The sequence below is a fragment of the Xenopus tropicalis genome, chromosome 2 (genome assembly GCF_000004195.4).
Source record: "Xenopus tropicalis strain Nigerian chromosome 2, UCB_Xtro_10.0, whole genome shotgun sequence".
Classification (NCBI taxonomy): Eukaryota; Metazoa; Chordata; class Amphibia; order Anura; family Pipidae; genus Xenopus; species Xenopus tropicalis.
Genome location: NC_030678.2, coordinates 2,591,696 through 2,618,947, shown reverse-complemented (window position 1 = coordinate 2,618,947; position 27,252 = coordinate 2,591,696). Strand labels below are relative to the sequence as shown.

At 46.0% G+C, this 27,252-nt stretch overlaps 1 protein-coding gene across 1 annotated transcript; it reads left to right on the top strand.

Moving 5' to 3' along the window:
* Positions 1-21,722, top strand: LOC101730943. Its single transcript, XM_031896431.1, has 5 exons — positions 1-376; positions 13,388-13,768; positions 18,105-18,216; positions 20,220-20,274; positions 21,082-21,722. The coding sequence occupies exons 1-5, from the start codon at positions 319-321 to the stop codon at positions 21,157-21,159; spliced, it is 684 nt and encodes a 227-aa protein (XP_031752291.1). The 5' UTR covers positions 1-318; the 3' UTR covers positions 21,160-21,722.
* Positions 21,723-27,252: the final 5,530 nt, after the last annotated feature.

The following is a 27,252-nucleotide window of genomic DNA, read 5'->3' as shown; positions in this document are numbered from 1 at the left end:
TCACTGTCTCAGCTCAGAGCCCCCCGGGACAGAGGTTGTTGGGGGCTTAGGGGAGTCATGAGTCAGAACAAGTGTCCCTTGGCTGATGGGGAGGTTGGTAGTTGGGCCGGTCGGACTAAGCGGGGCCCCGGGAGGCAGAAAGGAAGTTCTCATTTATGCAATAGAATTGGGTTCTGGGCCTGAGAGACGGAAAGAGAAACTCCCACAGAGCTGAGACAGTCGAGGTGCATAAAAGCAGCGAGAGAGCGTTCAGCGCAGTCACTTCCTCTCACTCCTACAGGTAGTGGCCCCGCCGGTGGGGCCCGGACATGAGAAACCATGCAGCTGGGGCCCCCCGGTCTGCTCTGCACCCTCCTGCATCTGCTACTTCTCTCAGGTAGGGGGGCAACTGCTGTGTGGGGGGGGGCAGCTTGGGGGGCAAAGGAGGCAGAACAGGACTGGGCTTTATGTGCAAATGACCCATCATTCATGTGTGTAATAATGCTTTGTAGCAGGGATACTCAGCCTTCACCCCCAGCTAATTGCATGCCAGGAGAAAAACAGCTGGTCCATCTGTGTCACCCACCTTGGGGCTCATAAACTCATAAAATCATAGCTGGCACCTCTGCTGGGAGTCTGTTCCCTGTATCTACCCCTTCTTGTGTAAAGTAGCACTTCCTTATGTTCCCTTTCAGCCTCCCCCCCATCCCTTTACTGTGTTAGTCCCACTGGCCCTGCTGGGAGGCTGTTCCCTGTACCTACCCCCCTTTCTGTACAGTAGCACCTCCTTATGTTCCCTTTCAGCCCCCCCCCCCATCCCTTTACTGTATTAGTCCCACCGGCCCTGCTGGGAGGCAGTTCCCTGTACCTACCCCCCTTTCTGTAAAGTAGCACTTCCTTATGTTCCCTTTCAGCCCCCCCCCCCCCTATTCCTTTACTGTATTAGTCCCACCGGCCCTGCTGGGAGGCAGTTCCCTGTACCTACCCCCCTTTCTGTAAAGTAGCACTTCCTTATGTTCCCTTTCTGCCCCCCCCATCCCTTTACTGTATTAGTCCCACCGGCCCTGCTGGGAGGCTGCTCCCTGTACCCACCCCAGATTTCCAGCATATTTACAGGTTCTTGCAATATGATTTACCAATGCCGACACAAATTATATTCCACGTTGGTAAATCAAGTGCGCATTGCTATCATCGCTGTGGCCCCCTAATTGCAGCATTTCCAGAAATTACTGAATGAACGGAAGCAATGGAGGCAACCTGCGCCAGGTCCAAGTGAGGTTAAGACTTTAGATTGAATTCTGGGAAGAGGGACACAGTCTATTTAGTATAATGTCAGGCCGTGTAGGTGCAATGCATTATGGGAGCTCAGTGGTTCTGCAAAGTACAGAGCTCATTGCACCTCTGCTCCCTGCATTCTGAGCCTCAACGATATAAACAGCTTTGGCACCGGCGCTGGGTGTGAGACATTATGGGTGCCAGACCCTTGTGCTCAGCACGTTAAGGCACCCAGACTTTGGGGGACACTGTTACACAGCAAATAATTCCCTCTGCCATTTAACCTTTTATTCTTCAACCAACAAATGTATTTGTAGCTGTAATATTGGTGTGTAGGCGCCATCTCAGTGCCTTGTGCCTGAGTCTGAGCTTTCAGCCAGCGCTACTCATTAGAACTGCTTTCAGCTAACCTATTGTTTCTCCTACTCCCATGTAACTGGAGGAGTCCCAAGCCGGACTTGGATTTCTTACTATTGAGTGCTATTCTGATACCTACTGGGAGCTGCTATCTTGCTCCCTTCCCATTGTTCTGCTGATCGGCTGCTGGGGGTGAGGGGGGGGGGATATCACTCCAACTTGCAGCGCAGCAGTAAAGTGTGCCTGAGTCTGAGCTTTCAGCCAGCGCTACACATTAGAACTGCTTTCAGCTAACCTATTGTTTCTCCTACTCCCATGTAACTGGAGGAGTCCCAAGCCGGACTTGGATTTCTTACTATTGAGTGCTATTCTGATACCTACTGGGAGCTGCTATCTTGCTCCCTTCCCATTGTTCTGCTGATCGGCTGCTGGGGGTGAGGGGGGGGGGATATCATTCCAACTTGCAGCGCAGCAGTAAAGTGTGCCTGAGTCTGAGCTTTCAGCCAGCACTACACATTAGAACTGCTTTCAGCTAACCTATTGTTTCTCCTACTCCCATGTAACTGGAGGAGTCCCAAGCCGGACTTGGATTTCTTACTATTGAGTGCTATTCTGATACCTACTGGGAGCTGCTATCTTGCTCCCTTCCCATTGTTCTGCTGATTGGCTGCTGGGGGTGAGGGGGGGGGGAGGGGATATCACTCCAACTTGCAGCGCAGCAGTAAAGTGTGAGTGAAGTTTATCAGAGCACAGGTCACATGGCTGTGGCACCCTGGGAAATGAAGAATATGGCTAGCCCCATGGGAAAAACAGATTACAATGCAGGATTCTGCTGGAGAAGCTCTATTAACTGATGGGTTCAGCGCTGCAGAATATGTTGGCGCTTTATAATTAAATGTTAATAATAACTAATAATAATAATAATAATAATAATAATAATGGGTTTGTAACAAACAGGTTTCCCATGACAGGATCCCTGTAACCAGGAGTTCAGCAAATGATTTCTGTATCAATTACATTTACAAATCACTACAAATGTTTATTAAATTCATATTGGAAAGTTACTTAGAATGATCTTGTCTCTGCTGCGGCGGCTGCACCAAGGGAACCCACCAAGTCCCAGCCTGACTCCTCTGTTTGTATATCTTCCCACTGATTGGCAGCTTCATTCCTGTTTGCCAGTTCTGCATCTAAACGATCTCAACCAGTTTCTCAATATAATAATTTATTAATTAGGATTATTAAAAGGGCCGGTGGGAAGGTACATTGGGCATTACTGTATCCGTTAGGGATTCATATCACCTCCGGCACCTCTGGCTCAGGGGATGGGATTTCCCAGCATGCCTAGTTGGTATCAATAGAAGCCATAATTATATATATCATTATAAAACAGTACCCCTGCCCAGCTGGTGTGTTAATGCCAGCCTTTGTTCCAAGATTAGTATTAAAGGGGATATAAACCCAGCCATGATGCTGCCCCACGGCGCCCCCTAGTTTTGCTATAGAAGTTGCCAAAAATATAATTATAAATGCAAGAAAATTTTCCAATTAGAAATGTAAATACAGCCCTGATGTTGCTGGACTACAGCTCCCAGCATGCTTTGCCCTTCATTATATGTTACATTATTCTGGGATTTGTAGTCCAGTACCAGCTGAGTAATGTTTGGTTGAGCCGCGCTGTACTGCAGGGTTTGTATCCCCTTTAAAGTCACGAGGTGACTAAGCCTCGCCTTGTCCTTTAATGTGGCAGAGATCTATCCTATTAAAGACTGGTAAAGTGAATATAATATCAGGACTGGGCAGTGAGATGGCACAGCGTCAGTAGTGGAGCAGACTGTATTGGGTAAGAGGGTGCTGGCTGGGTAGGTGCCAGTGCATGAGAGCACCCGTAGGTGGGTGGCACTACTGGCAGGAAGAGGCGCAATGAGAGCAGATCTCGGGCTGCAGGCAGAACATTGCGGTTGCTGCGTGTGTGACTGGCACCTTCTCATGCAGGTGAATTGGTACAAAGCCAAAAGCAAATGGCACGAGAGGTATAAATATAAAGTGTGAGCGGCGCCCGACTGGTCTGTGCCCGGCATTATGGCCCCGTGTTATTATTTTAGTTTTCTGCCCAAACACAAAATCTGTTTATCCTCCTCTCAATACCTGTGTGCCTGTCCCTTACACAATGGGGATACAACTGTAACACAATAGGGAATATCCTGTATATACAGTACCTACATACGGCCATATATACAGCACCTACATACGGCCATATACACAGCACCTACATACAGCCATATATACAGCACCTACGTACGGCCATATATACAGCACCTACATACAGCCATATATACAGCACCTACGTACGGCCATATATACAGCACCTACATACGGCCATATATACAGCACCTACATACGGCCATATATACAGCACCTACATACAGCCATATATACAGCACCTACATACGGCCATATATACAGCACCTACGTACGGCCATATATACAGCACCTACATACAGCCATATATACAGCACCTACATACGGCCATATATACAGCACCTACATACAGCCATATATACAGCACCTACATACGGCCATATATACAGCACCTACATACGGCCATATATACAGCACCTACATACAGCCATATATACAGCACCTACATACAGCCATATATACAGCACCTACATACAGCCATATATACAGCACCTACATACGGCCATATATACAGCACCTACATACGGCCATATATACAGCACCTACATACGGCCATATATACAGCACCTACATACGGCCATATATACAGCACCTACATACAGCCATATATACAGCACCTACGTACGGCCATATATACAGCACCTACATACAGCCATATATACAGCACCTACATACGGCCATATATACAGCACCTACGTACGGCCATATATACAGCACCTACATACAGCCATATATACAGCACCTACATACGGCCATATATACAGCACCTACATACAGCCATATATACAGCACCTACATACGGCCATATATACAGCACCTACATACGGCCATATATACAGCACCTACATACAGCCATATATACAGCACCTACATACGGCCATATATACAGCACCTACGTACGGCCATATATACAGCACCTACATACAGCCATATATACAGCACCTACATACGGCCATATATACAGCACCTACATACAGCCATATATACAGCACCTACATACAGCCATATATACAGCACCTACATACGGCCATATACACAGCACCTACATACGGCCATATATACAGCACCTACATACAGCCATATATACAGCACCTACATACGGCCATATACACAGCACCTACATACGGCCATATATACAGCACCTACATACGGCCATATACACAGCACCTACATACAGCCATATATACAGCACCTACATACGGCCATATATACAGCACCTACGTACGGCCATATACACAGCACCTACATACAGCCATATATACAGCACCTACTTACGGCCATATATACAGCACCTACGTACGGCCATATATACAGCACCTACGTACGGCCATATACACAGCACCTACGTACGCCCATATACACAGTACCTACGTACGGCCATATATACAGCACCTACATACAGCCATATATACAGCACCTACATACGGCCATATATACAGTACCTACGTACGGCCATATATACAGCACCTACATACAGCCATATATACAGCACCTACGTACGGCCATATATACAGCACCTACGTACGGCCATATACACAGCACCTACGTACGCCCATATACACAGTACCTACGTACGGCCATATATACAGCACCTACATACAGCCATATATACAGCACCTACATACGGCCATATATACAGTACCTACGTACGGCCATATATACAGCACCTACATACAGCCATATATACAGCACCTACGTACGGCCATATATACAGCACCTACGTACGGCCATATATACAGTACCTACATACAGCCATATATACAGTACCTACGTACGGCCATATATACAGCACCTACATACGGCCATACATACAGTACCTACATACGGCCATATATACAGTACCTACATACGGCCATATATACAGTACCTACATACGGCCATATATACAGTACCTACATACGGCCATATATACAGTACCTACATACGGCCATATATACAGTACCTACATACGGCCATATATACAGTACCTACATACGGCCATATATACAGTACCTACATACGGCCATATATACAGTACCTACATACGGCCATATATACAGCACCTACGTACGGCCATATACACAGCACCTACATACGGCCATATACACAGCACCTACATACGGCCATATACACAGCACCTACATACGGCCATACATACAGTAAATACAGCTGGAGGTGCCTTACTTTGCTTGTGGAATTGTGGCCCTAAGAACACTTGGCCAGGATAATGGTTTCCTACCAATAACTGGGATAATGGCATAGGGGATAAAATACATAATCCCCCCCAGTGGGTTCCATATTTGTGTTAAAGGGAAAAATCCCTCCCTAATGATTTAGTTGGGTATATGTAGGAAAGTACAGACACTGAAGCAAATGCTTATTAGCATTCAGAAAGGGTTAAATTGGCAGGTCAAAAAAAAATTTTTGTTGCGATTTTTAACCCCTTCCGATCCTAATTAACACATGTTTGATTTGGTTCGGGATTCGGTCGAATCCTTCAGTGTGGGTTCGGGGGTTCGGTGCATCCCTAGTATTCTTAAAGCAATATTGCCCAATAAAACTTCCCCCCAAATCCCCCAATGAGAATCCCAGCTGATGTGAGTAAATCCGGCTCCCTGTTCTCTGTTCCTGCAATTGGAGTTGGGAGCAATAAGCACAGTTTCCCAGCACTGAACAAGTCTGTCCCTTTATCCCCATGTCTGATTCCTGTGCCATATAATGACGGGAAAATGCCATCATTATCTCTATATGTAAGGTAATATCAAAATGGCTGATATAGTGCTGGGAATCACTTTTATTTAGAAGGACACGGGTTTTGGCACAAAACTTTATTTTCTACCGAATAAAACCAATTATTAATAATAAAAATCCAAGAAAGAAAGGGTTAAAATTTATTTACAAGCCTTAATACCTTCCAATAGTTCTACTGGGCTTTTGCTAACATACCCCGAGTGATAACTGCCAGCTCTCTCTCTACTGAGACTAGTGACTGTCAAAGAGGGACTCAACATGGTGCACAAAATGGTTTTATATGGTCTTTTTATATGTCAAACTGGGAAACAATACAAGATTTGTTGGATGATGATGAACTGTTTTAAAAATGCCATATGGAAAACCAGAAATATACTTTTTAAAAGAGATTGTATTGAGGTGAAAAATCGTATAAAAATTGCTTTTAGCGAAATGTATATTTATTTTTTAAGAGACAAGAAAAATGTTGGATGTGAAAAAGCAAAGTCCGATTGGGCTTATACCCACTGGAATGAAATCCTGATGGAATCTTATTATCTTGTGATTGTATGTAATCTCTCTCACATCTGTATTTGATGGATTTGATGATGTTCCTCCTTATTTTAACGATGAGGTTCTTTTATCTTGTTTCAATAAACTATTGTTGGAACCTTATTTCAACCAGATGATGGTGAGTAACTGCCAGCTAATAAATGGCAGAGGGTAGCAAATGATCAACTATCTCTGATTTGGCTAAATGGGAACAAGGTTATTTTACTCACCTTGGATTCGGCCCTCTCCCCACACTGTGAAGCTAAAACACAATAATCTTTTCATACTTATACCGGATGGATATCCCCTGTGTAACAGCTTTATCTGAGTAGAACTGCTACACGTTCTGGGAACTGACTTACCTTATTGGGGATCACTTTTCCCCCTATACGGTGATACCAACAGACTAAATACACCAGGGGTGTCAAACTTAATCACAAAAGGGGCCAAAATCTAAAACACAGGCTGAGTCGCAAAGGCTATTTTCGCGCGGTATTAGACTCAACGCACGCTAATCAACGCAGCATGCTACTTGTCAGCCATACACACCATTACGTTCTTAAAACTACTTTTTATGAAAATGCCCATTTCCCTGCAAACTGGCAGCTGCATCACTCTGGGGCCAACACAGACTGAATAAATAACACTGCAAAGTCCTTATTGTGTTGCCAAAAGCTCATGAACTGTACTTTTCTATAATTACCGCCTGCGCCAGGTAGGGGTTAATTGTCACACAGACTAATGTGATATTTAGTGCGTCTAAGTGTTTGTGAATCATGCGTTAGTGTTATTTGTGCGCGCTATTTAACGCACGCGATATGCAACTTAACGCAAGCGAATCACACTTTTTTTTGCGTCAATTTTAAGGCAAAAAAACCGATAACACTTATCGCACTTTAGTGAATCAACCCCATGGTATGTTAGCAAAAGCCCAGTAGAACTATTGGAAGGGATTAAGGCTTGTAAATACATTTTAACCGTTTCTTTTTCTTTCTTTATTCTTGGATTTTTATTATTAATAATTGGTTTGATTCGGTAGAAAATAAAGTTTTGCTTTTATCTTAATTCTAAAGGTCCCCATACACCTTTAGATCCACTACCTTGGCAATGTCGCCAAATGAGCGGATCTTCTCCTGATATTCCCACCTACAGGCAGGTGATACCGGATGAATTTTTTGGCCCTGGGGTCAAACGATCAAATTATAACGCTGGGTATAGGCAAAGTCAGCCGGGGACCCATCAACGAGCCAGTGCGGTCCCCGATCCGACTAGATTTTCTAACCTGCTTGATCGAGATCTGGTCGATTTCAGGGCAGATATGGGTCGGGTAGGCCCGTCGGTAGTGCCCATACACAGGCCGATTAGCTGCCGAATCTGTCTAAGGGACCCATATCGGCAGCTAGAATCGGCCCGTGTATGGCAGGTGCGCCAAAACCCTGTGTCCTTCTAAATAAAAGTCCTACTCACAAATGACACAATGTGCACCTGTGATGAGACCATAGTGCGAGGTTTCCTTATACATTACAGGGCTGGGAATCAGCATTCTCATTGGTCAGTTCTTCTGCATTTATAATAAAGTTTTTCTGTAAATTTCTCATTGGAAAATTTTCTTGCATTTATAATTATGTTTTTGGCAACTTTTATAACAAACCTAGGGGGCGCCGTGGGGCATGGCTGGGTTTATATCCCCTTTAAAATGAATTCAGAGCAGTTTGTTCTCAATCAATTTAAATGACACTGGTCACATAGGAAAGTGCATTTTGGTTTAATTCAGTAACAGATAATATGAAAATACTGAATCCTCGTGTCTCTGCGCCCCACGCTGTCCCTATGTATCATTTGTGCCCAGGCAGAACCTTCCGGCCCACTCACTAGCACTCACACTCCGGGGCAGGAGCTGCCATTGCCCCCCCATGTAATTACTCGTGAGAGGGGATTGTGGGAAGTTACTTTATTTAGCAGCCGGTTCCCCTTTTTCTATTTTAGCTGCGAAAATCTCACTCACAGTCTCTGTATCTTCTCCCATGTACAGACCTGAGGCGCCTATTCCTCTTAATGTGGCCCCCACGTTCCCCCCATTCCCCACAATGAACCCATTCTCTCCCCCCCCCCAATATCTGTATCTATACAGCCCCTATCTGTACATTCTACCCCAGTACCGCTCTATGTACCCCCACTTTCTATATCTATACAGCCCCTATCTGTACATTCTACCCCAGTACTGCTCTATGTACCCCCACTTTCTGTATCTATACAGCCCCTATCTGTACATTCTACCCCAGTACCGCTCTATGTACCCCCACTTTCTGTATCTATACAGCCCCTATCTGTACATTCTACCCCAGTACCGCTCTATGTACCCCCACTTTCTGTATCTATACAGCCCCTATCTGTACATTCTACCCCAGTACCGCTCTATGTACCCCCACTTTCTATATCTATACAGCCCCATCTGTACATTCTACCCCAGTACCGCTCTATGTACCCCCACTTTCTGTATCTATACAGCCCCTATCTGTACATTCTACCCCAGTACCGCTCTATGTACCCCCACTTTCTGTATCTATACAGCCCCTATCTGTACATTCTACCCCAGTACCGCTCTATGTACCCCCACTTTCTGTATCTATACAGCCCCTATCTGTACATTCTACCCCAGTACCGCTCTATGTACCCCCACTTTCTATATCTATACAGCCCCTATCTGTACATTCTACCCCAGTACCGCTCTATGTACCCCCACTTTCTATATCTATACAGCCCCTATCTGTACATTCTACCCCAGTACCGCTCTATGTACCCCCACTTTCTATATCTATACAGCCCCTATCTGTACAATCTACCCCAGTACCGCTCTCTGTACCCCCACTTTCTGTATCTATACAGCCCCTATCTGTACATTCTACCCCAGTACCGCTCTATGTACCCCCACTTTCTATATCTATACAGCCCCTATCTGTACATTCTACCCCAGTACCGCTCTATGTACCCCCACTTTCTGTATCTATACAGCCCCATCTGTACATTCTACCCCAGTACTGCTCTATGTACCCCACTTTCTATATCTATACAGCCCCTATCTGTACATTCTACCCAGTACCGCTCTATGTACCCCCACTTTCTGTATCTATACAGCCCCTATCTGTACATTCTACCCCAGTACCGCTCTATGTACCCCCACTTTCTGTATCTATACAGCCCCATCTGTACATTCTACCCCAGTACTGCTCTATGTACCCCACTTTCTATATCTATACAGCCCCTATCTGTACATTCTACCCCAGTACCGCTCTATGTACCCCCACTTTCTGTATCTATACAGCCCCTATCTGTACATTCTACCCCAGTACCGCTCTATGTACCCCCACTTTCTGTATCTATACAGCCCCATCTGTACATTCTACCCCAGTACCGCTCTATGTACCCCCACTTTCTGTATCTATACAGCCCCATCTGTACATTCTACCCCAGTACCGCTCTATGTACCCCCACTTTCTGTATCTATACAGCCCCATCTGTACATTCTACCCCAGTACCGCTCTATGTACCCCCACTTTCTGTATCTATACAGCCCCTATCTGTACATTCTACCCCAGTACCGCTCTATGTACCCCCACTTTCTGTATCTATACAGCCCCTATCTGTACATTCTACCCCAGTACCGCTCTATGTACCCCCCACTTTCTGTATCTATACAGCCCCTATCTGTACATTCTACCCCAGTACCGCTCTATGTACCCCCACTTTCTATATCTATACAGCCCCATCTGTACATTCTACCCCAGTACCGCTCTATGTACCCCCACTTTCTGTATCTATACAGCCCCTATCTGTACATTCTACCCCAGCACCGCTCTATGTACCCCCACTTTCTATATCTATACAGCCCCTATCTGTACATTCTACCCCAGTACCGCTCTATGTACCCCCACTTTCTGTATCTATACAGCCCCTATCTGTACATTCTACCCCAGTACCGCTCTATGTACCCCCACTTTCTGTATCCATACAGCCCCTATCTGTACATTCTACCCCAGTACCGCTCTATGTACCCCCACTTTCTGTATCTATACACAAGAAACTCAAGTCTCAGTTTTCAGACTTTTACACTATATATAGGATCACTATACAGTATATAAATATATAAGGGGAAGGGGCAGTGTAAGGGGGGGGTAGGATCACTATATATGTATGTGGGTCACTGTATGTGGGTATAACAGGGACCCGCCCGGTGCCAGTGAGGTGCCAGTAAGCGGAGCTAATGGGCAGAGCCTGTATGTGGGTATAACAGGGACCCACCCGGTGCCAGTGAGGTGCCAGTAAGCGGAGCTAATGGGCAGAGCCTGTATGTGGGTATAACAGGGACCCACCCGGTGCCAGTGAGGTGCCAGTAAGCGAAGCTAATGGGCAGAGCCTGTATGTGGGTATAACAGGGACCCACCCAGTGCCAGTGAGGTGCCAGCAAGCGGAGCTAATGGGCAGAGCCTGTATGTGGGTATGACAGGGACCCACCCAGTGCCAGTGAGGTGCCAGCAAGCAGAGCTAATGGGCAGAGCCTGTATGTGGGTATGACAGGGACCCACCCAGTGCCAGTGAGGTGCCAGCAAGCGGAGCTAATGGGCAGAGCCTGTATGTGGGTATGACAGGGACCCACCCGGTGCCAGTGAGGCGACAGGGACCCACCCGGTGCCAGTGAGGTGCCAGTAAGCGGAGCTAATGGGCAGAGCCTGTATGTGGGTATAACAGGGACCCACCCGGTGCCAGTGAGGTGCCAGTAAGCGGAGCTAATGGGCAGAGCCTGTATGTGGGTATAACAGGGACCCACCCGGTGCCAGTGAGGTGCCAGTAAGGGGAGCTAATGGGCAGAGCCTGTATGTGGGTATAACAGGGACCCGCCCGGTGCCAGTGAGGCGCCAGTAAGCGGAGCTAATGGGCAGAGCCAGTATGTGGGTATAACAGGGACCCACCCGGTGCCAGTGAGGTGCCAGTAAGCAAACTAAAGCTTAACTAAAGAAGTAGGACAGAATGTTTTGGGCTTCTGTACCAGCCCAATAATACACTTAACTACTATGACAGCCCTGAAACCAGTGCAACTAGCATCACAATGTAATAATCAGCCCTGTAGCATTAGTTTGTATGACAGGCCAGCCTCATTTTCTGCTTGGTAATTTGCTACGACCCCTAAGCTCAGCTGCTTAGAGCCCACTGAGCATGTGCAGTGCCACTGACAATTTCCAAGATGGGGAGCTCTGTGACAGCCCTGGATCATTGCTGCTATTTTAGGGTTTAGGTCTCCTTTAACTTATCCTGTCCCACCTTCACAGTGGTGCTACTGATTGTCACTACATCAGGCTACCTGTATTGCCACAGGGTCAGCGCTGGATTTCCTATCCGGGCACCCCGAGCCCGCCCCATTCACCACCCCCCTTATCTGCCCCACGAGCGTGCGCATTCGATCAGGCATTTCAACTCGCATACGGAGCAGTGGAGAGATGTCCCCATGACAGAGAGCGTCATAGAAAGGGTTAGGGATATTTGCAACCCCAATGATTCTCCAGGGGGAGGAATTTAGACTGTAGGCAGGGACCCCCACATTGTTTCCCTGATCCTTACTGAATGGTTCAGCTTAGTGAGCGGTGGGATGTCTGTGATGCCGCGGGCCTGCAGGTCCTGATCGCTGACTATTGTCCCTGTTGGGAGTCCCTAAGCTTTTCCATTATTTGCTGGGGGGTTCTGTTGCTATTTGTTGGGGGCAGTGATGCTGGGCATTACTTTGCTATTTAATGTAAGGCTGATAATGAGCATTATTGTGTAACTTCATTCTGGGGGTCAGTACCATTTGATGCCGGACATTAATAAGGGTGGGACTGGGGAGCGTAGGGCCCACCAGGGCTGCCATTGCAGGGGCCCTGCACCCCCCCCAAGGGACCCTCGCTATGGTTCCCCCCCCCCCCCGTCATTCTTGGCACAATGAACATTGCATCTCTGCCATATGAGTGCACTAGCTGTTGCGCTGTTAATGCCCTTTGTCTGAATGCCCTTGGGCACTTGCCTTTATCAGGGGTTAAACACAGGGCTCCCTGGGCACATTGCAAGTATAGGCACTTGTAAGTATGGGGTGTAAAGGCAGATGCCCATATCCCACCATTCATTCCACCCCTTCCTGGCTGGCTGCCATTAGCACCCAAATCAAATATCAGTAATATCAGTAATATCAGTAATATCAGTAATATCAGTAATATCACATTTGAACTTCTTGTTGCTCTTTGCACCACTTTAATAACTAAACACTATTATGTTTCTTCCTATTCAGGTTACGGCCGGGGGTCGCACTTTGTTCCTGGGGAGACGGTGACACTGAACTGCTCAGAGAGAATCCCTATAGGTCCCATAAGGCAGATTACCTGGAGCAAAGAGAACGGATCCCACAAACTGAGTTTCATGTTCCTGAACCAGTCTGCAAACAGCACTGTCTGGCGTGGGTCCAGTGATGCCAGCCTACTGACCCATTATGTATATAGTAACTTTACCGACCCCAGAATATTGTTCCTAAGCCCAGAGATGCCACTGACCCTACAGATCCGCAGCGCTCAGCCCTCCGACTCCGGCAATTACACCTGTGAAGTCATCAGCAGCAGAGGAGGGGTTAATTCTACATGTTGGGAAGTGCAAGTATCAGAAAGCTGGAGCAAAGGTACAGTGAGTGGCACTCAACGTGTGCCCAGGTAGTATGACCGACATGTGCCCAAATGGGCATGAAATTGTGGAATTTGCTTTATGATATGTGTTGCAAGGCTGCAACTTCTGACTTTTATATTTACATAGTTAAACTGTATTTGTGCATCAGTGGGGCAATCTAGGGTTTCTGTCACTTATTTACATTTTAGCTGTGAGTGAATATTCCTTTATTTCTGCTGATAATCCTCACCTTTAGTTTTTAAACTGGTTGTTTGGACCTATGAAATCTTACTTCCACCTTAAAGGGACCCTGCCCTGATATTTATGGGGAACTTTTTATCTCTAAATGACACTGTTACACAGCAAATAATTCCCTCTGCCATTTAACCTTTTATTCTTCAACCAACAAATGTATTTGTAGCTGTAATATTGGTGTGTAGGCGCCATCTCAGTGCCTTGTGCCTGAGTCTGAGCTTTCAGCCAGCGCTACCCATTAGAACTGCTTTCAGCTAACCTATTGTTTCTCCTACTCCCATGTAACTGGAGGAGTCCCAAGCCAGACTTGGATTTCTTACTATTGAGTGCTATTCTGATACCTACTGGGAGCTGCTATCTTGCTCCCTTCCCATTGTTCTGCTGATCGGCTGCTGGGGGTGAGGGGGGGGGGTATCACTCCAACTTGCAGCGCAGCAGTAAAGTGTGCCTGAGTCTGAGCTTTCAGCCAGCGCTACACATTAGAACTGCTTTCAGCTAACCTATTGTTTCTCCTACTCCCATGTAACTGGAGGAGTCCCAAGCCAGACTTGGATTTCTTACTATTGAGTGCTATTCTGATACCTACTGGGAGCTGCTATCTTGCTCCCTTCCCATTGTTCTGCTGATCGGCTGCTGGGGGTGAGGGGGGGGGGTATCACTCCAACTTGCAGCGCAGCAGTAAAGTGTGCCTGAGTCTGAGCTTTCAGCCAGCGCTACCCATTAGAACTGCTTTCAGCTAACCTATTGTTTCTCCTACTCCCATGTAACTGGAGGAGTCCCAAGCTGGACTTGGATTTCTTACTATTGAGTGCTATTCTGATACCTACTGGGAGCTGCTATCTTGCTCCCTTCCCATTGTTCTGCTGATTGGCTGCTGGGGGTGAGGGGGGGGATATCACTCCAACTTGCAGCGCAGTAGTAAAGTGTGCCTGAGTCTGAGCTTTCAGCCAGCGCTACACATTAGAACTGCTTTCAGCTAACCTATTGTTTCTCCTACTCCCATGTAACTGGAGGAGTCCCAAGCCGGACTTGGATTTCTTACTATTGAGTGCTATTCTGATACCTAGTCACAGCCCGCATGGTACCCGGCATCATCTTTAAAACTATAACAAAGGATTTCATATTCTGGTTATATTTCATGATCTGTTATATAAATGCTATTTATTATATAATAATATGTTGTAACATTTATTGTACAATGCAGGGCTCCAGGTGTGGGGGCTCTGGCATTTCAGGTACAGAGAGGCCCAAACAGCCCCCACAGGCCCAGTACATAGTGCAGTGTGTGTGGCTTCTTACGGTAGAATGCCAGTCTGGGCCAGCAGAGCAGCCACCAAAACCCTCATTTATCCCACCAAGTGCCCCAAACCTTTTTTTAAAAAATCTCATAAAGCAAAACAAAAATATCTGTGTCAGGATTACAGGAAACCTATTGTATTGCTGAATGTATCTACCTGAGAAAGTAACAGTGAGTAGCTCCCTAGCTCCACTATCTGCCCAAGCCAGGGGGTCACTGACCCTCATTACTCCCAGCTGTCCCAGTTTTAGCAGGACAGTCCCTGTTTCAACAGCTCAGCCTGCAGTCCTGGAATCTCGCTGAAAAGTCCCTCATTTCCCTTTGATCTCCTGCACTCATAGGCGGATTTTCCATAAGGCTAGGGGAGGCTAAGCCTCCCCAAACCTGCTTGGCACATTAAAAAAAACAAAACAAAAAAAAAAACCTTACTGCACTGTCCTGGAAAGCTGTTCTTGCAAGCCCGTTTTGCTGTGCTCCGATTGGATCTTTCTTCTTGTGGATTCTCCATTCAGAGCACAGCTTTCTTGACAGACAGTAAAATTGACCAATCAGAGCACAGATGCACACAGGGATCGGGAGATTTTGCAAAAAGAATCTGCAGAAGAATCTGCAGCTGTAACTTTACCTAAGAACCAACTCTCAACTTTTGCTGCAGATTTCATCCCACAGGTACTATACCCAGGCACTATACCCAGGTACTATACCCAGGTACTATACACAGGTACTATACACAGGTACTATACCCAGGCACTATACACAGGTACTATACCCAGGCACTATACACAGGTACTATACACAGGCACTATACACAGGTACTATACACAGGTACTATACCCAGGTACTATACCCAGGTACTATACACAGGTACTATACACAGGTACTATACCCAGGCACTATACACAGGTACTATACCCAGGCACTATACACAGGTACTATACACAGGTACTATACCCAGGTACTATACCCAGGTACTATACACAGGTACTATACACAGGTACTATACCCAGGCACTATACCCAGGTACTATACACAGGCACTATACCCAGGTACTATACCCAGGTACTATACCCAGGTACTATACACAGGTACTATACACAGGTACTATACCCAGGCACTATACCCAGGTACTATACACAGGTACTATACCCAGGCACTATACCCAGGTACTATACACAGGCACTATACACAGGCACTATGCAGTTCTAAAGAATCACTAGCTGACATTAAATTGTTTTTTGCCTGACCTGACATCTATAATAATTTATAATCTATCCCCTACCCTAACAGATGGAGGGTAAGTTAACTTTTTCCCTCTGAAAAAGCTCATTGTGTGTTTATATATGTGTTGTTGTTTTTTGCACTTACTATTTTTTTTTTTTGTCATTGTTTTGTTCATTTATAGTAAGTTACAGTGGGGCCAATGCTGTGTATCAGTGCCAGTGTTATAGTGCCAGTGCCTGAATATCTGCCCTCTGTACCCACTGCCTTTCTTGCTATAAAACTAACATAAACACATCTAAAGGAGTGGTTTACTTTTAAGTTAACCTTTTGTATGTTATGAAATGGCCTATTCCTAGCAACTTTGCAATTGGTCTTCCTAATTAATTTTTTTGAATAATTTGCCTCTGTTCTGCCTCTTTCCAGATTTCAAATGGGGGCCAAAAATATTGCTCTGTGAGGCTACAATTTTATTATTATTATTATAATTTTGTATTACTTATTTTTCCAAATAGGCCCCTTAACTATTCATATTCCCATCTCTTGTTTAAACCACTACCTGGTTGCTAGGGTAAATAAGACCCTAGCAACCAGATAGCTGCTGAAATACCAAATGGAGAGCTGCTGAACAAAAAGCTAAATAACTGAAAAACCATTAAAAATAAAAGTGAATTTGAATGCGAACTAGCCCTTGAAGCTAACTGATCACAAACACAAATGTTTGCAGATCCCCTCACAGAAGTGCACGTATGAATACTTTTACATCCTAAACATTTTAGGGTAAAAAAAAGCACCCCCCGCACTTTTGTACAGTATCCCTGGAAGTCATCTTTAGCCTCCCCAAACAAAAAAGTCACCCTCCGCCTATGCCTGCACTGAACGCTAAAAAGATACAATGTTTCTCAAACTTAATTACATAAGTAGCTTTTGGCAGAGAGCCCAGAAATCTTAACAAGCTACACCCACACTGAGATACAATTGTAACTAATAAGCTAAACAGGTCTCTTGGGGGAACTGAGACTCACAGCTTCGCACCTATTTAGCAAAATTGTAATAACACATAAAATGACATAAAATCCCCAGAAATGTGTCCAAACTAGTGCGTTTAGGGGGTGTGATCTCAAAAATATGCGTGCTCAAAAAAATGTTACTATTTTTTTGTCCCTCTTTACATTTTTCAAATGTTGGGGGGGGGGGGGGGTATGGACCCTGTGTAAGATCCTGTCTATAGTGCAATGATGTCACATTAAGAACTGGGGGAGCACAGATATCGGTATGTGTGTAGTGATTCAATTGGCTGAAGTGATTCAGCCAATCAGATCAATGACAAGCGAGGGAACCAGAAAGGAAGGGGCAGGGGGGGCAGTAGCGAGTGTGCCTGCGTCTCCCATGTGATGTCACTACTGGATTATTTAAGGTGTATGGGGGTCCCCTGGCTGGCCAACAGCAGGGGCAAAAAGATCTATTTAACACTTCCCTTCCTGGTAGCTATATAGAAAAATGTTTGTTTTTTGTCAAATAATTCACATTGCAAATATTATTTTAATGGCTAAAAGTATTTATTTTATGAATTTGCCCCCAGGCATAACAGATAGTTCTACCGTATACATATCACTGGGCTGTGCCGCTTGCTGCGCGGCTGTGCTGCTCATTCTGCTGTGGCTTTTCTGCTGGAAGAGACGCCGCTCCTACAAGTAAGTGCAAACACACAGCCTTTATATATTTTTGGTGAAACACAATAGGGTTAAAAAAACTAAACTGCCTCCCCTAACATCTTTTAATTGGCTCAGTAAATACAGGGGCTTGTCCCCATTTTGCAGCTTTTAACTGCTTATTGACTGAATAGAATCACTAACCTCAGCCCCAGGGCCCATTATCCCCTTTACTGGGAAACCCAACAGCCCCAGGGCCCATTATCCCCTTTACTGGGAAACCCAACAGCCCCAGGGCCCATTATCCCCTTTACTGGGAAACCCAACAGCCCCTGGGCCCATTATAACCTTTAATGGAAACCCAACAGCCCCAGGGCCCATTATCCTATTTACTGGGAAACCCAACAGCCCCAGGGCCCATTATCCCCTTTACTGGGAAACCCAACAGCCCCAGGGCCCATTATCCCCTTTACTGGGAAACCCAACAGCCCCAGGGCCCATTATCCCCTTTACTGGGAAACCCAACAGCCCCAGGGCCCATTATCCCCTTACTGGGAAACCCAACAGCCCCAGGGCCCATTATCCCCTTTACTGGGAAACCCAACAGCCCCAGGGCCCATTATCCCCTTTACTGGGAAACCCAACAGCCCCAGGGCCCATTATCCCCTTTACTGGGAACCCAACAGCCCCAGGGCCCATTATCCCCTTTACTGGGAAACCCAACAGCCCCGGGGCCCATTATCCCCTTTACTGGGAAACCCAACAGCCCCGGGGCCCATTATCCCCTTTACTGGGAAACCCAACAGCCCGGGGCCCATTATCCCCTTTACTGGGAAACCCAACAGCCCCAGGGCCCATTATCCCCTTTACTGGGAACCCAACAGCCCCAGGGCCCATTATCCCCTTTACTGGGAAACCCAACAGCCCCAGGGCCCATTATCCCCTTTACTGGGAAACCCAACAGCCCCAGGGCCCATTATCCCCTTTACTGGGAAACCCAACAGCCCCTGGGCCCATTATAACCTTTAATGGAAACCCAACAGCCCCAGGGCCCATTATCCCCAGGGCCCATTATCCCCTTTACTGGGAAACCCAACAGCCCCAGGGCCCATTATCCCCTTTACTGGGAAACCCAACAGCCCCAGGGCCCATTATCCCCTTTACTGGGAAACCCAACAGCCCCAGGGCCCATTATCCCCTTTACTGGGAAACCCAACAGCCCCAGGGCCCATTATCCCCTTTACTGGGAAACCCAACAGCCCCAGGGCCATTATCCCCTTTACTGGGAAACCCAACAGCCCCAGGGCCCATTATCCCCTTTACTGGGAACCCAACAGCCCCAGGGCCCATTATCCCCTTTACTGGGAAACCCAACAGCCCCAGGGCCCATTATCCCCTTTACTGGGAAACCCAACAGCCCCAGGGCCCATTATCCTCTTTACTGGGAAACCCAACAGCCCCAGGGCCCATTATCCCCTTTACTGGGAAACCCAACAGCCCCGGGGCCCATTATCCCCTTTACTGGGAAACCCAACAGCCCCGGGGCCCATTATCCCCTTTACTGGGAAACCCAACAGCCCCGGGGCCCATTATCCTCTTTACTGGGAAACCCAACAGCCCCGGGGCCCATTATCCCCTTTACTGGGAAACCCAACAGCCCCTGTTGAGAGACATGGGAGGAAGAAATCACTGGCCCGAAGCAACAGGATTATTGGCCAGTAAATGCCTGGTAGTTACTCAGGGTCAGACCGGGGGGTGCAGGGCCCACCGGGGCTCCCCCCCACATGGTCCCCCACCCAAACGTCCTCCCCTGAGCTTGCGTAAATTTACCGCATCAGGGAGGAACAGTCGGGCAGGGGGAGCACTGGCAAGGGTTGGGTCTGGGCTGCCAGGGCCCATTGGGATTTTTCCTGGTGGGTCCCAGTGGCCCAGTCCGACCCTGTAGTTACTGCCCTTCCCACTGCAGCCCGGGGAGAGGAGATACAGGAAGAAATTGATACATAAATGTTATATTTATTTTGTAATTTCTCATGATTTATTTGCAGTGAGACCCCCAGGGCGATTCCACAGAGCTTTCCAGAACCTGTTGAAAATCCAGTGGTGAGAACTGATCCCTTTACTACTCTCCCCCCTGCCCCCCCCAACAATGTATTATAGGAAAGGCCACCATCATATTAGGGATAATAGTGGGTACAGCTTTCAGTTTGCCCAGCACCCCAAACCATTCTGCCCCAATACACCTGTAACTGGGAGGCAAAAAGCCCCAAGGGACCCCCCAAACCTTGGGGATAATGATCTGTATCTCACACATATATTGATATTCTACATCAGTCAGGGACCCCACTGGCCCCCCCATACTCCTGCACCCCCAAACCTTGGGGATAATGATCTGTATCTCACACATATATTGATATTGTACATCAGTCAGGGACCCCACTGGCCCCCCTATACTCCTGCACCCCCAAACCTTGGGGATAATGATCTGTATCTCACACATATATTGTACATCAGTCAGGGACCCCACTGGCCCCCCTATACTCCTGCACCCCCAAACCTTGGGGATAATGATCTGTATCTCACACATATATTGATACTGTACATCAGTCAGGGACCCCACTGGCCCCCCTATACTCCTGCACCCCCAAACCTTGGGGATAATGATCTGTATCTCACACATATATTGATATTGTACATCAGTCAGGGACCCCACTGGCCCCCTATACTCCTGCACCCCCAAACCTTGGGGATAATGATCTGTATCTCACACATATATTGATACTGTACATTAGTCTGGAACCCCACATCTGGCTGCCCATCTGTAGTGTATAAGGGGTGTAGACCTTAAATGTAAGATTATGTAACAGCAAGGAAGAAACGCCTTTTAAGAATATCTATTTGTTCCCTTAGATTGTCTATGAGAACCCAGAAGAATGTTATTACAACAGATTTAATTCACTTTATGATGGGCTTCCCAGCTCCAGATGACGACCCAATGAAGACCTGCAAATAATCTCATGTTCATAGTCTCATGGGACGGAAGAAATGAGCCTCTAGTCCTGTCTCTGACCATAGTGCAAGGTATCAACAATATCCAACCGCTGGAAGGAAATACTGTAAACAGGTCAAGTGTTGAGGGACCAATTTCCAGGACCATTTCATTGGGTCACATGAAGTTCTTTAGATATGGAGCCCATACCTTCACAGCGGCCGTAATGCAATCTCCTGTACAGGGTGAGGCACCATCTTGCCATTTAGGAAACAGACAATAATCATGCTGATTGGTCAGTGTGGGGTTTCTCTCTGATTGGCTGTTATACCCATCCATGATATACATAAGCTTTTATCAATGCTTTCCCAGACCAGCTGCTACTTGGCAACACAGATGGTGGGTGGCATATAGATTGTCAACTGAATTCCTTAGTTCCAAAGAATTTGTAATCCGTACAAACATGATGATTCGGCAGTTACATGCGCTCCGACGGGGCAACAATCCAGTGCACTTTATAACTGATTTATCATATTCTACAAACCGGATTCCAAAAAAGTTGGGACACTAAACAAATTGTGAATAAAAACTGAACGCAATGATGTGGAGGCGCCAACTTCTAATATTTTATACAGAATAGAACATAAATCACGGAACAAAAGTTTAAACTGAGAAAATGTACCATTTTAAGGGAAAAATATGTTGATTCAGAATTTCATGGTGTCAACAAATCCCAAAAAAGTTGGGACAAGGCCATTTTCCCCACTGTGTGGCATCTCCCCTTCTTCTTACAACTCTCACTGTGTGGCATCTCCCCTTCTTCTTACAACTCTCACTGTGTGGCATCTCCCCTTCTTCTTACAACACTCAACAGATGTCTGGGGAGCGAGGAGAGCAGTTTCTCAAGTTTAGGGATAGGAATGCTCTCCCATTCTTGTCTAATACAGGCCTCTAACTATCCCATCGTCTTGGGCCTTCTTTGTGGCACCTTCCTCTTTATGATGCGCCAAATGTTCTCTATAGGGGAAAGATCTGGGCTGCAGACTGGCCATTTCAGTACCCGGATCCTTCTCCTACGCAGCCATGATGTTGGGATTGATGCAGAATGTGGTCTGGCATTATCTTGTTGAAAAATGCAGGCTCTTCCCTGAAAGAGATGACGTCCGGATGGGAGCATATGTTGTTCTAGAACCTGAATATATTTTTCTGCATTGATGCTGCCTTTCCAGACATGCAAGCTGCCCATGCCACACGCACTCATGCAACCCCATACCATCAGAGATGCAGGCTTCTGAACTGAGTGTTGATAACAACTTGGGTTGTCCTTGTCCTCTTTGGTCCGGATGACATGGCGTCCCAGATTTCCAAAAAGAACTTCGAATCGTGACTCGTCTGACCACAGAACAGTCTTCCATTTTGCCACACTCCATTTTAAATGATCCCTGGCCCAGTGAAACCGCCTGAGCTTGTGGATCTTGCTTAGAAATGGCTTCTTCTTTGCACTGTAGAGTTTCAGCTGGCAACGGCGGATGGCACGGTGGGTTCACTGACAATGGTTTCTGGAAGTATTCCTGAGCCCATTCTGTGATTTCCTTTACAGTAGCATTCCTGTTTGTGGTGCAGTGTCGGGGCCCGGAGATCACGGGGATCCAGTTTGGTTTTACGGCCTTGACCCTTACGCACAGAGATTGTTCCAGATTCTCTGAATCTTCGGATGATGTCATGCACAGTTGATGATGATAGATGCAAAATCTTTGCAATTTTTCGCTGGGTAACACCTTTTTGATATTGCTCCACTATCTTTCTGCGCAACATTGTGGGAATTGGTGATCCTCTCCCCATCTTGGCTTCTGAGAGACACTGCCACTCTGAGAAGCTCTTTTTATACCCAATCATGTTGCCAATTGACCTAATTAGTGTTATTTGGTCTTCCAGCTCTTCGTTATGCTCAAATTTACTTTTTCCAGGTTCTTATAGCTACTTGTCCCAACTTTTTTGGGATTTGTTGACACCATGAAATTCTGAATCAACATATTTTTCCCTTAAAATGGTACATTTTCTCAGTTTAAACTTTTGTTCCGTGATTTATGTTCTATTCTGAATAAAATATTAGAAGTTGGCGCCTCCACATCATTGCATTCAGTTTTTATTCACAATTTGTTTAGTGTCCCAACTTTTTTGGAATCCGGTTTGTAAATAAAAATAGAGAAATTAGGAATAGTGGCACCTCAGTAAGTGGCAGCGCCAGGAAACCCGTTTCTACTAGCGATGTACTGGTCGACTAAACCTCGACCCACAACCCGACCCTAACCTGCCCCCTACCAGCAAGAACCCAGCTAGTCCCCTATTTATAGACACGCCCTCCAATGATGTCACAGGGAGAGTAGGCAGAAATGCTCAATCCAAACCCACCCCCTTCCAGCCTGAACCCTACCCTAGTACCCTCTATTTATAGACCCGCCCACCAATGATGTAACAACAGGGGTGGGAGCCCATAAATCAGAGAGAGGAACCAGGAAACCAGCGACCCACAAATGTTGCACAGAGGTCGGCTCAAACCAGCACAACCCGCCAGTATTGGGCCGACCCGCACATCTCTAGTTTCTACCTCAGGTGGCACACATGTACTTTGTGGAACTTTGTTGTGCTTGCAGGGCAGAGCCACAGCTACATCCCATCTCCTCCCTCATTACTGGGATTTAATTGGGTGCAGACTGTTTGGTGCCGGACATGTGACTAAATGTTACACCTTTATACTATACTGGCTGCCCAAAACCACCCTCAGACTAACAATGTCGCCAACAAAGGCAAAATATAGTTGATAAGGGAATTTTGGTGTTTGTAACCTTCATTTCATGTAAAATTATTTCAAATAAAAAAAGTGTGATTTGTTTTGTCCATTTTGCCCTTTGTGTCACTCACACGTGGATCACATGACACTGTTTGTAGTTGTGGAACTACACGAGGCATCGGTAGTGTTAGTGAATGGGCTAAATCAGACTATACAACTTTGTTGACCACATCTTGGCTTCTAATGGCTGATTAGTAGTTAGAGGGCCGGGGCTGGTCCGGTACCACAAGTTATGGATTCCCAGCAGAAGGAAGGTGCAGCAGAGCATTCAATTCATTTTTTATTTTTAGCAGTTTAGAGATATTGGGTGTTTAGACTGCCTATACTGCCTATAGCAGACTTTTGGCTCAACTGAGACAGCGAAACTGTCTGTGCACTTCCTGGTTCCTGTTAACCCTCAGGTTACTGACTCTTACTTGAGCCAACAGCTTGGTATTGGCAGTATAAAATGTTGATTCTTTGACCTTCAAAAAGAGCCATTGAGGTAAAAGCCTGGCATTAGCAGTGTAAAACTGCTCTCAGAAACCACAAAAAAACAGAAAATTTAAGGTGCTCAGAGGGACTACCTATTAAGGAGCCCTTGTATCTGAAGCCTGATATTGACTTTACTGTAAGATTGTGAGCCCCTGGGGTAAGGCCGGTACAGTCCTGTTTTTAGATGAGAAGAACCATAAGCCGGGGGCACACTAAGGGGCATATTTAGCAAATTGTGAGGTCAAGGAAAAAAACACAGTTCTGAGACAATTCCCACTGACTTCTATAGAATCTAGGCGTATCCCAGCTTTTACTTGCCGGGTTTTTCTTGGTGACTTTTTACATTTTTTTTAATAAACTAAAATACATTTGCGTATATTCACATTTGTGTTTTTGCACCTTGTTTTTTTCTCATATTGATGTTTGATAAATATTCCACTAAGTGGTTTTTCTGTTTGTGTGGCGACACCAGTGGAGGAAAAAACAAGTGTGAAAATACACATTTCTTTGCAGGCAGAGAAACCCCCCCCGGGCAGATTTACTAAAACCTAAAACATTTCTCTCTTTTTTTAATTTTAAAATAAATAAACTCATTTCACGAATGTTTTAAACTGTTTTTTACTAAAAAAAAAAGTCTGATCTGAAAAAGTCACATCTGGAAAAAGTTGCAAAAATCCAAACTTGAGACATTTTTGCAACAAAAACTCTACTTTTTCGAATTTTCACACAAAAAAAAAACAGCATTAAAACTCTTAAGTTTTGAAGCAAAAGCAGAATCCTGCAAGGGAGGGAAGGGACGTCTGCCACTTACTTCTACGTGATCTCGGCAAGTTTTAGCTGCTGAATCGTTGGATGTGGATTTTCAGCCATTTTTATGCATAGTGGGTTTTTTTTCCCGCAACTTTTAGCTCTAAAAAATTGGAAAAAAAATCTGAGTGTTAGTAAATGGCCTTAAGAGAGAGTAATCAATAGCAGAGTGTAGGTTTATGTCTTACATGCATAAATAAAATAGAATTTTGGGGGTGATGCTACCCCTGTTGGTTTGTGGGAGCTGCTAGTGGGGGAGCGCTGAGCCGTCAGTGGGGGCTGCGTGACTCTACAATACAATTCGCTGAACTGACTGTGGTTATAAATGACATTTTTCACTAATAAGAATTGCCGACACCTTCCCCCAACCCCTCGCTCTTCTAACCACTCTCTTCATACATTTTGTTGGTTTCGGCTGTGTGTGTGAGACTGGACGCCACTCAGATTACCCACAATGCAGCCCTGCATGTCAGTCTAGGCACCTGCACCCACCCCGCAACTCCCACACCCTTTGTTCTGTTCGCAGCCCAAGAGGGTGCTGATGCTACTCACAATTATTGTGAACCAAAAGTTCATGAATTTGTATTTTGTTTCGACAAATTTTTATTTTTGATTGCAGAATATCTTTCATAAACGCAAAATCGGCTTCTTTTTCGGTACAAAATGAATTCTGCAAATACAAAATCCTATTGTAGCTAAAAATACATTCTCTTACTTGAGAGACTTCATTGCAATATTGTCACTCGACCATCATGGAAATAGCCAAAAAGGTGAACTAAATCTGGGCCAATCACAAATAAAGCAAACACTTTCTTACATTACTACAGCAACAACCAATCAGATGATAGCTTTCACTGATATAGAGACTAAAGAAAACAAAATGGTTGCACCAATGTTTGTACATTTGCCCCAAAGAGAAGTGAAAAAGAGTAAAAATGATGAAGGGAATAAATAGGAGAGTTTCCTGCTTAAATACACTGAGGTAACCAGGAAGTACTTACAGCATGTGAGTGGGGGGTGAGTGTCCTGTGAGGTAACCAGGAAGTACTTACAGCAAGTGAGTGGGGGGTGAGTGTCCTGTGAGGTAACCAGGAAGTACTTACAGCAAGTGAGTGGGGGGTGAGTGTCCTGTGAGGTAACCAGGAAGTACTTACAGCAAGTGAGTGGGGGGTGAGTGTCCTGTGAGGTAACCAGGAAGTACTTACAGCAAGTGAGTGGGGGGTGAGTGTCCTGTGAGGTAACCAGGAAGTACTTACAGCAAGTGAGTGGGGGGGGTGAGTGTCCCTGTGAGGTAACCAGGAAGTACTTACAGCAAGTGAGTGGGGGGTGAGTGTCCTGTGAGGTAACCAGGAAGTACTTACAGCAAGTGAGTGGGGGGGTGAGTGTCCTGTGAGGTAACCAGGAAGTACTTACAGCAAGTGAGTGGGGGGTGAGTGTCCTGTGAGGTAACCAGGAAGTACTTACAGCAAGTGAGTGGGGGTGAGTGTTCCTGTGAGGTAACCAGGAAGTACTTACAGCAAGTGAGTGGGGGTGAGTGTCCTGTGAGGTAATCAGGAAGTACTTACAGCAAGTGAGTGGGGGGTGAGTGTCCTGTGAGGTAATCAGGAAGTACTTACAGCAAGTGAGTGGGGGTGAGTGTCCTGTGAGGTAATCAGGAAGTACTTACAGCAAGTGAGTGGGGGGTGAGTGTCCTGTGAGGTAACCAGGAAGTACTTACAGCAAGTGAGTGGGGGGCGAGTGTCCTGTGAGGTAACCAGGAAGTACTTACAGCAAGTGAGTGGGGGGGCGAGTGTCCTGTGAGGTAACCAGGAAGTACTTACAGCAAGTGAGTGGGGGTGAGTGTCCTGTGAGGTAACCAGGAAGTACTTACAGCAAGTGAGTGGGGGGTGAGTGTCCTGTGAGGTAACCAGGAAGTACTTACAGCAAGTGAGTGGGGGGTGAGTGTCCTGTGAGGTAACCA